The following is a 10,768-nucleotide window of genomic DNA, read 5'->3' as shown; positions in this document are numbered from 1 at the left end:
CTTGTCAAGGTCTTTTCAGTGCAGATCCTACTTCTTTTTTTTTTTTAAACCTGCATGCTTCATCTGCTTCTTGCTTTACTGTAAACAGATAGGAGTTTAGGTTTTCATGCTGGGCTATGTGGCTATGTAAATTTAACTTTTTACATGCTTTCCCCTCTGTGATATGCAAAATATTCAGTCTTTTTACAAATAAATATTCAAAGCCATTTAAAGCCGGTAGAATCGGTTCCTGGAATAACAATGGTCTTCAGTATGTAAAACTATTAAAACAGTCGGCTACTGCTTGGATATTGCAGTTACATTCAAAGTATAGGATCAAGTGGCCAAAGATGACATATTAGAATGAAAATAACATAACAAATAGTCCTAATGCCGAAAAACCGTGATAACACTTAATCCATAAAGGAATATTTCATTAGATTAGTTACAAAATAAGATATACAGAATATTCTTTTTGTTGCATATTCTCTCAAGATTGTTGTCTATCACAAGTTTATATCTATTCCACTAGGTGGCAGCAAAGGTAAACTAATGAGCCAATACAGTCCAAAGCGTGATCTGTGCGACCTTTTCTTTCCAACTAGACGTGAGAATACCCAAATTCAAGAGTAGCCAGGGAAGTCAGCTTCATGCCTCCTTTTTCTTCAGAGAGCCAAGGCCCTAAACTGGGGTAGAAGTCTTACATTTTATAGTTCTGTAGTAGTCATACTACAGATCGGTGACACCAAAGTCTTCCCATAAAATCTCTGGTTACTCCCAGGTAAAATAAATCTCCAGGACACTGAGGTCTCTTATATCTTAAGGACTTCTCTTTTGTAAATACACTTTGAGGGACTGAACAGGCTGAAAACTCATAAAATTTAGCATAAATGAAATTCACGAAAAGCCATGAAAAGTTTCATGTACTATGTGATTAACGGGTTTCGGCCATCGGTGTGAGAAAATGGAAATAATTAAAATTACAGTGAAATCAATAAATATAATGAGACAACTTCAGGTACCACTTCTGCTTCATCTGTCATAAATAACAAAGGAACGGGCCACACCTGGTCATGAAACTGCTTATTACTGCTTATTACTTTTTAGTCTAAAAATGGGGGGACTGTCTATAAATATGTATGCAATTCCTAAACAGTTAATGCAGTGCTGTTGTTTTAATTAAAACTGAAAGTCTGCACTTTGATCACATCTTGATAGTTTGATTTAAAATCCACCGTGGTGCTGTGCAGGGGCAAAACTACAAACTTTGTGTCTTTGTCCAACAAATTATGGACCTAACTGTACATATAGTCTAAGGAGCTTGGAAAGAAAAGCATGTGGACTTCTTTAAGTTTGTTTCACCTCTCATCTGAGAAGTATCCATCTCATCAACTTCTTCAGTTCTTCTTCAGCTTCTTGGATGAGAGGTGAAACGTCTTCAAGCAACTTAAAGAAGTCCAAATGTTTTTCTTTCCAAGCTCCATAGACTACGATGACCTGGATGACTGAGAACCTTCACAGACTGTCATGATACGTTGTGTGGCAGGCAGGGGAAGGACCCAAGATGCAGATTCGCAGACACGGGGATAAACTCAAAAACACAGCTTTATTGCTGGCCACGGGAGGCAATACAAATAAACTAAAACTGGGAAAACTAAAGCATGAACTGTACAAGGGAACCGAACCACGGGGAGAATTACACACAACATGAGGGAGAACGCGACGCCGAACAGAGGGAGACTCAGACAGAAATACACAGAGGGTAAACGAGGAAAGTGGGCACACACGAGGAACACAGGTGACACTGATAATCATAACGAGACAGGGCGGGGTGAACTGAACATGACATGTAGAGGCACAGAGGTTCAGACAGGAGGAGAGAGAGCACGGGGAAACACAGACGTAACGGGCTGGGGAAACATGAAACAACCACAAAGGGAGACGAGGGCTCATAAATACATAGAGGGCACACAGGGGGGAGAGAGCCATGAAGGGAAAACACTTAGGGAACAACACAACAGGGCAACTCAGAAAACATGGCCTAAATAAGGAACAAAATACAAAAATACATGAAAACTAAGAATACTGGGCCCACATGGCCCAGGACCATGACACCACCCCCCCCTAAAGGGCTGGCTCCCGACAGCCCAAACCCGAGAAACAAAAACAAAAACAGAAAACAACCCACCCAGGGCGGGAGGCGGGGGACCAGGACGGAGGGACCAGAACGGGAAACAAAATAAACAACAGAAAACACGGGAGCACATGACCATAGTCAAAATAAAGTTCAGGGGGCCGACCCAGAGCCCACAGGCACCAGAGTTCACGGGTCACACGGTCGGGGGGCCGACCAGGCGGGTGGCACAGGTGGCAGAGTTGGTCCGGAGGCCGGCCGCGCGGAAGGCAGCGGCGGCGGCGAAGGAGACGACGGAGCAGTTCAGGAGGCCGGCCGCGCGGAAGGCAGCGGCGGCGGCGAAGGAGACGACGGAGCAGTTCAGGGGGCCGGCCGCGCGGAAGGCAGCGGCGGCGGCGAAGGAGACGACGGAGCAGTTCAGGGGGCCGGCCGCGCGGAAGGCAGCGGCGGCGGCGAAGGAGATGACGGAGCAGTTCAGGGGGCCGGCCGCGCGCAAGGCAGCGGCTCTCCAGTGTCAGGCGTACTGGCCGAGGCCCGGTGGGCACAGGACCAGTCGAGGCGGGACCAGTCAAGGCGGGACCAGGCGAAGCACAGGCTGAGGCTGCAGCGGACGAAGGCTCTGAGGCTGCAGCGGACGGAGGCTCTGAGGCTGCAGCGGACGGAGGCTCTGAGGCTGCAGCGGACGGAGGCTCTGAGGCTGCAGCGGACGAAGGCTCTGAGGCTGCAGCGGACGAAGGCTCTGAGGCTGCAGCGGACGAAGCACAGGCTGGAGCTGCAGCTGACGAAGCACAGGCTGGACCAGGCGTAGCAGAAGGTGGCTGGATGGGCTCCTCGGGCCCTCCAGCTGATGTGGCATGGTGCTGGACGGGCTCCTCGGACCCTCCAGCTGAGACAGGAGGCTGAACGGGCCCCTCGGACCCTCCAGCTGAGACAGGAGGCTGAACGGGACCCTCGGACCCTCCAGCTGAGACAGGAGGCTGAACGGGCCCCTCGGACCCTCCAGCTGACGTGGCATGAGGCTGGTGCGGTTCTCCTGAACCCCCAGCTGACGAGGAAGGTTGCTGAACGGGCCCCTCGGACCCTCCAGCGGAGACAGGAGGCTGAACGGGCCCCTCGGACCCTCCAGCTGACGAGGTAGATGGCGGCGTGGGAGCCGCGGAGTCCTGGATGAGCTCATCCGAGCTCCCAGCAGGAGCTGATGCAGAGCCAGAGAGATTTGAGACCCCTGGCTGGATGTTAAGCTGACCAGCGGACCGTACTGCTATCGGGGACTGGGCTACAGGAGCTACTGGAGCCTGCGCTACAGGCGGCACTGGGGCTACTGGGGCCTGCGCTACAGGGGGCTACTGGGGCCTGCGCTACAGGGGGCTACTGGGGCCTGCGCTACAGGCGGCACTGGGGGTGACACTGGAGACTGAACTGAGGGTGGCTGCGAGGGAGCTAACTGAACTGAGGGTGGCTGCGAGGGAGCTAACTGAACTGAGGGTGGCTGCGAGGGAGCTAACTGAACTGAGGGTGGCTGCGAGGGAGCTAACTGAACTGAGGGTGGCTGCGAGGGAGCTAACTGAACTGGCCTGGGAGGAGAAACGCGAGCAGGAAAAGGAGCAGGCTCAGAAAAAACTGTCCGAGAAATGGCAGGCTCAGGGTGCCGGCGGCGAGAGTGCCGCTTCCTTCTATCCGTGGAAGCGGGCGGGGTGAGCGGTGGAAGTCCCTGGCAACTCCGGGGACCCCCAAGAGCCAGTCGAGTCCCCCGGAAAGAGCGCTCGTCATGATCAGGAGCGAGCCACGGCTCCCTCCCGAACTCTTCCACTAGCTGTGCGCCTGCGGCGTGCTGCTGCCCCTCGTGATCGACGTCCAGGACCCCCACAGCGTCCGCGGGACGCTTCGTGGAGGGCGAGACAGGACGTAGCAGTGCGCGACGGCGGCGCTGACGCCGGTTCATTCTGGAAGTGTGTACGATGGATGCTGGAGCCACCGAAGCAGAGGGTGATGTGGCGGCGATCTCCTCGTCGTCCGCCCACATCCTTGCCAGAAAAGAGGCAGGCGAAGTAAAGTCTGAGCAGTGTGGGGAGGGCGAGCGGCTGGTCCGAGGCGGTGCAACAGGTGTGAGTTCCTCCTCTGAAATGAGCCAGGGCTTCCAACGAAGCTCGTCCTCCCGTAAAGCTAGCAATACCTGCTGTCGCTCATCGTCGTCGAAATCTGTGGCCTCCACCATCTCGGTGCGCTGGGCTATGTAGCTTGACAGTGGCGGAGACGAACTGTGAGTTGATGGCGGTGCAGCGGTGAGCCTCAGAGTCCCTACTCTGACTGCCTCCGGCTCGCGAGGCAGCGGCAACGACAACCGTTTGCGGGTCGGAGTCGTAGGTGCGGAGGCGGCGTTTAACACCCTCTGGGCCAGCGTGCGGGCGCGAAGCTCCTCCTTCAGGGGGGCCAGAGAGTCGAACGCCTCAAAAAGCTGGGGAAACCGCCGGAGCTGTGGCGCTTGCTGAAGGATTGCGTCAATGGCCGCCAACCCGGTGGACACCACTCTGGGGTCCGTGCACCCACAGATGCGCGTCATGAGCCGGCAGAGCCGTTGCAGCTCCTCCCCAATCTCGTCCGGACTGTCCGCTGGGTCTGACATGGTCAGATCGTACTGGAGGTCCGCGGAGGGGTTGTGAACTGCTGGGTCCATGTTGTGGTCGCGTTCTTCTGTCATGATACGTTGTGTGGCAGGCAGGGGAAGGACCCAAGATGCAGATTCGCAGACACGGGGATAAACTCAAAAACACAGCTTTATTGCTGGCCACGGGAGGCAATACAAATAAACTAAAACTGGGAAAACTAAAGCATGAACTGTACAAGGGAACCGAACCACGGGGAGAATTACACACAACATGAGGGAGAACGCGACGCCGAACAGAGGGAGACTCAGACAGAAATACACAGAGGGTAAACGAGGAAAGTGGGCACACACGGGGAACACAGGTGACACTGATAATCATAACGAGACAGGGCGGGGTGAACTGAACATGACATGTACAGGCACAGAGGTTCAGACAGGAGGAGAGAGAGCACGGGGAAACACAGACGTAACGGGCTGGGGAAACATGAAACAACCACAAAGGGAGACGAGGGCTCATAAATACATAGAGGGCACACAGGGGGGAGAGAGCCATGAAGGGAAAACACTTAGGGAACAACACAACAGGGCAACTCAGAAAACATGGCCTAAATAAGGAACAAAATACAAAAATACATGAAAACTAAGAATACTGGGCCCACATGGCCCAGGACCATGACACCGACAAACTGTATGTAAATGAAATATGTGGGAAATATTGGCTGATTTTTGAAATTTTTACGGTGCGTTCTGCAGATGATATAAAGCAACATCACCTGACATGTGGACACAAGAAATTTCTTATAGTTCTCATCTAATATGAGCCCAGACCTGAATATGCATATATAATTTATATATCAATTACCAATGTTAGAGATTTTCTACATTATACATTATAACCAAATCTCTATAATACAATATAATCAAGTAAGCCTTATATTCTAACCAAGTAAGCCTTATATTCTAACCAAGTATGCCTTATATTTTGTGTGTTCATATATTTTCACATAACCAAGCCTATTGTTGAAGAATCACCTAACCAAGTCTATTGTTAAAGGAAAACTGATGCATTCCTTACCTCAGTGTCTGAGATGTTTGACAGCATGATATAATGATGCATTCTTTTCCTTCAGTGTCTGTGATGTCAGATAAAGCATGATATACTTCTGTATTCTTATCCCAGTGTGTGAAAGATCAGATAAGCTGATTTAATGTTTAACCTCTTCCCTGACAGTTAAAAGAGGAAGTACTATGTAACCCATTTTTGCCTTATAAATAAAGCAAGCAAGCCTGTGCTCGGTGTGTTTTGTCTTCTCAGAGACATTCACCCGTGTGGGTGTCTTCTCAGAGACATTCACCCGTGCGCACGTTTTCTAATTACACTCTGAGTCGGTCTGCAGTTGTCTCATTTCTCTTACTTGTGTTTGAACAAATGTCTACCCCTGACATTTAATTGGTCCTTCGTAGCCGGGTAACTGACTGTTATTTTTAACGTCTAGTTTTCCACAGACGGTCTCCATCGGGTCCTGACGTCGTGACGCCTGCGCTGGAAGAAATCTGATCAGTAAAACGAAAAACCCGGACACGTGAATTCGATCTCCGGTCAGCGTTCGGCCTTCACGGCTCCAGGACCCGATGAGCACCGGATCAAAAAACGCAGCGCCACAGTAAGGTGAATATGAAACACTGCATTCCATCAAGCGCTAAAATACGTTGATATTGAGATTTTCCTTTAAAATAGTGTAAACCTGGTTAGCGCCGACAGATCTCAGTCCAGAAGGGACTTAGAGACAACAGGCAAGAGCGAATTCTAGAAGTCGCTATTAAAAGTTCCGGTTGCTCTGGGTAGCAGCTGTAACGGAACGAGTTCCGGTCGCTCTGGGAGTGGCTGCAACGGAACAGGTTGAAGGTGTTACATGAAATAGGCCTACGGAAAATCTCAATAAAAATTATAAAAACGCGCTTTGTTTGTGTTGAAATAGAGGAGTGAGTTGTTTTTACGACCCAATAAGCGGTCGAACCACTTCTCAAACTGTTTTCCTGTGTACACTCACGTATTGGTTAAAGTGGAAAAAGGGTTGTGCTTCATCACGTAAAATCAATAACCGCTCTCTCGGATAGCGGGAGAGTAGAAGCCTGTTATTGAAAACCCATTCCCACTTTTTCATGCCAAAGAAGGTGTCACAGTTCTGACGTAATTAGTTCAAAATGGGTAATTCTAAAACTAAAGTAAAATTAACAGCAGATGAAGAAAAGCTTGAAAAAAACTGTCAAAACGCAGGAAGAGTCAGTGCAAATAGGTGGAGAAATCCACATAAAATTTCTTGTCCAGCCTGGCAAGGCAAATGCAACCCAGAGTCAATAAATGCTTTAAAAACCGCTTTGCAAAAAGAGCTATATGAGGAAAAAAGTCAAAAGAAAGTAAAAAGCAGGACAAAGAAGGGACAAAAGAGAGATTAAATGCTGTAATTGTGGAAAAAAACGGGCACTTTGCTCGAGACTGCAGGAGTGTAATTCAGGAACAGGAAAGTGATGAATGACTAGCACGAGAGGAAGGAAGTGAAACAGATGAAGCGGAGGTTTACAATGTAGAACAACTACTGTTAGGTTCAGAAGACAAGCCAACAGTTGTAATATATGTGAAAGGTGTGCCGTTAAAAAAATGTTTTGGGACACAGGAGCTTGTAAAACTGTTTTAACTGTAGAAGTCCCAAATGTAACATTTTCAAAAGACACTTTAATTGTGAAATCAGCCTCAGGACATGTGACATTGCAACATCTAACCGATCCCCTTTTATGTCACATAGAGATAGTGGCTGTGGCGGCAAAAATCAGTGCATTTATGACCCATCATGCCCAGATTGTATGAAATAAATAAAAGGAAATCATTCATATGAAGACCTTTTCTATAAAAAAAAAAAAAGAGAGATGCATAAGGTAGATTAAGGCTGTGTCATTGTTCAGCCAAGGAAAGTGTGTGAAAAGATAAATGTTTCCATCCTGGAGGGTGGGTGAGACTGCAGCTCACTCACAGTCCCTGATGGATACAAAATAAAATATAATAATCTGAAGGTTGGATCTGAGATGAGGCAAACAGAAGACCAGTCTAAAACTAGGCACAAACCTGTTCAGAGAAAAAGCTAATTTGTACAGATTGGATGAACTATAAATTATCTGTTTGCCGAGTAAGATGATCCTAACTATTAAATTGGCTCAGTAGTAGTATAGTGATATACACTAATAAAATATTGTGATATACTATTGTTATTATATAGAGAGAAAAAGATGATAATAATTAATAAAAAATATAATATTAATATTGACAAGAAGTATCTTAGCCAGTATGATGTGAGATGGACAATTGTTATGAAGTAGTCTGCATCAAGCTTAAGGTTTGCTCAAACTCAGTATAATGAAATATGAGATGAAGAAAATAAAAGCAATATCTAAACCAATTAGGTGCATAGAGGCATTTAACCTGCTTGAAAACCTGTCATTTATCCTAGATAAATATTACTGAGATACAGAGCACATCTATAATAACAACTAATAAGCCAAACCCTGTAAGATAATAACTAAACCTGCAGGATTATGAAGCTGAATTAAATGTGTGGACACCGCTAAGTTGATAAGCATGTTACACATTTTCTTTTATTTTTTATTTATTGTTTTTTTTAGAACAGAGGCTGCATGCTATTAAAAGCCAACACATGCAGCTGTCTGTGAGCTCAGTTTCCCCTCACGCTTCTGCTCTGTTTCTGGCAGCATTTTTCTTTGTCTTTTTGTATCCTGACTCATGTATGTTTTTGTTTGTTTTTGTTTTTTGATTATTTTGTTGGTTTGGAAACAAATTTGTGCCAATACTTGTGGATTACGGTGACACATAGTGATTAGGCATATGATTTACAAATACCCAGTTTTAGAACTGTGAGCTATGAACAATGCAAAGTTTAGGAAAATATATATATATATATACACAAAACAAAAAACTTCAAAGTTTGAAATATGTAAGACGTGTGAATTCTTTGAAAAACTAGAAGGTATTTAAAAATGCCTCAAGTGAACAAAATTCTTGGTTGAAAGATGGAGCAGAATTAAAAGACAACCTCATGATGTGTAATGGCAAAGGACTGCTGCTTTGGTGACACACTCGAGGACTCATGTGTCATCAGGAGGGATGGTTTCTATTCTTAATAAACAATTCTATACAAAAAATTTTGAAAGTTCAGCAAAAGAGTTTATTAGAACATGTATGATTTGCCAAAAACACAATGCTCAAGGCAATTTAAGACCAAAACGAGGCCGGTTCCCTACACCGCCACACCCATTCCATACTATCCACATGGATTTTATAGAACTAAATGAATCTCAATCCTCCAAGTATGCACTTGTGATAATAGATGTATTTTCCAAGTGGCCAGAAATATACCCAGTGAAAAAAGCAGATGCAATCTCAGTAGCAAAATGTTTGTGCAACCATTTCATTCCAACATATGGCATTCCGTCTCTGATAAGATCAGATAATGGTACACATTTTGTAAATGAAGTGATAAGTAAAGTTTCTGAAGCTCTAGGCTTTAGCATAAAACATCATTGTTCTTATCATCCACAAAGTGCAGGATTAGTCGAGAGAACTAACGGCACAATTAAACAAAGATTGAGGAAATGTATGGAAGAAACTAAAAAACCATGGCCTGAATGTCTAAGCTTAGTTAAGTTATGGATGAGAATAACTCAAGGAGCAGGTGGTCTAACGCCATTTGAAGTTGTACATGGCAGACCCTTCCCTCTCCCCATAACTAGTGAGCCAATTAATAAATCTATTGCCGAAACAACAATGGCAGAATGGATGACAAAACTGTTTGAGAATAAAGAAGTGATACTAAGCAATCAACTGCCGAGTGATCTATCTCCAGTCTCTTGCAGGTTGAACCCCGGTGATTGGATTCTGATTAAAGTCCTCCAGCGAAAAAATTGGAGTTCTCCACGGTGGGAGGGTCCCCATCAGGTGCTGCTTACTACACCAACAGCTTGCAAAATCGCTGAAAGACCTTCGTGGATCCATCAAAGTCACGTGAAGAGAGTGTTTGCACCACAATAAGACGCCGGTTCCCCCGACTCTCAAGTGATCCCCTGGTGAAGGAAAGGGCCGATTGGGTATACCCCGCCCTTTACCTTCTCGCCAGTGGTCTCCTCACTTGGAGCCCGGGTGTGCCTGGTCGCCCTGAAGAACAAACACATAATAAAGAGTGACCCATCCCACCAAAGAGAGGAACCAATGACAACACCGGGGACGCCTGGAATGCAGAGAGCCAGCATGATGAATCTAGGAGAAGAAGAGCCACCAGCCCCAGCCCCAAAGCTGTTATGCTTAAGTGCTTGTCACTTTCAACGGAAACGGTTCATGTGCCGCCTGATCTGTCTGGTGGCCGGCGTCATCTTAAGGGTGATGCTCTTCTGGCTGATACCTGGAAGAGCCCACAGAATAACACCAACTATTCCCCGTCTCAAGAGGTGGACCCATGACAATTCCCATCTAACTGAGATGACCCAAGATCACATCCACCCTTGGATGAACAATGCCTGGTACCGATACCTATACAACACCATAGAAGAAAAAGAATGTTATGTCTGTTCTCACATGCCTTCAACTTCAGTCTACCCCACCATATATGGTCGCATAATGGACAGTCACTGGCAAAGTGAATGTGCAGCAAGTTTTGCCAGCATTGGAAGACAACACTTTGCAATCGGCATGAAAGCTTCACTCCCAGGTGCAAAAGGCCTGAAGGATGGAACCTGTGACGACAAATTCTGGGTAGATATGACAGTAAAAAACAGAAATGCTTCTGTCCCTTTCCCTGTTTTTATGACCCATACAGAGAAGTGGCATCCTCTGTGCTTCTACCAAGCGGCAGGGCAAGGACGCCACCCCCTGGGCCATACCAGCAACTGCAACGCAACCTATGGAGGAGTAGGGTATGGGACAGTCAACCTAAATCAACAGACGTGCCAGAGAACTTCAAACTCTGGAACACCGGCGAGAAGGTAAT

At 46.8% G+C, this 10,768-nt stretch overlaps 1 protein-coding gene across 1 annotated transcript; it reads right to left on the bottom strand.

Annotated features, from left to right (window-relative positions):
* Positions 1-3,673: 3,673 nt before the first annotated feature.
* On the bottom strand, positions 3,674-4,817 carry LOC146625609 (uncharacterized). Its single transcript, XM_085362199.1, has 2 exons — positions 3,842-4,817; positions 3,674-3,687 (listed from the first exon to the last, which is right to left on the bottom strand). Exons 1-2 carry the CDS (start codon positions 4,809-4,811, stop codon positions 3,674-3,676), a joined length of 984 nt encoding a protein of 327 aa, XP_085218325.1. The 5' UTR covers positions 4,812-4,817.
* Positions 4,818-10,768: the final 5,951 nt, after the last annotated feature.

The sequence above is a fragment of the Diplotaxodon limnothrissa genome, linkage group LG9 (genome assembly GCF_057381915.1).
Source record: "Diplotaxodon limnothrissa isolate DT_005_m linkage group LG9, D_limnothrissa_male_GT1.1, whole genome shotgun sequence".
Classification (NCBI taxonomy): domain Eukaryota; kingdom Metazoa; phylum Chordata; class Actinopteri; order Cichliformes; family Cichlidae; genus Diplotaxodon; species Diplotaxodon limnothrissa.
This window is presented reverse-complemented; position numbering and strand designations above follow the sequence as displayed.

Excerpts from the sequence above, each read along its gene's own strand:
- LOC146625609 (XM_085362199.1), bottom strand. The coding sequence starts at position 4,811 with ATGACAGAAGAACGCGACCACAACATGGACCCAGCAGTTCACAACCCC.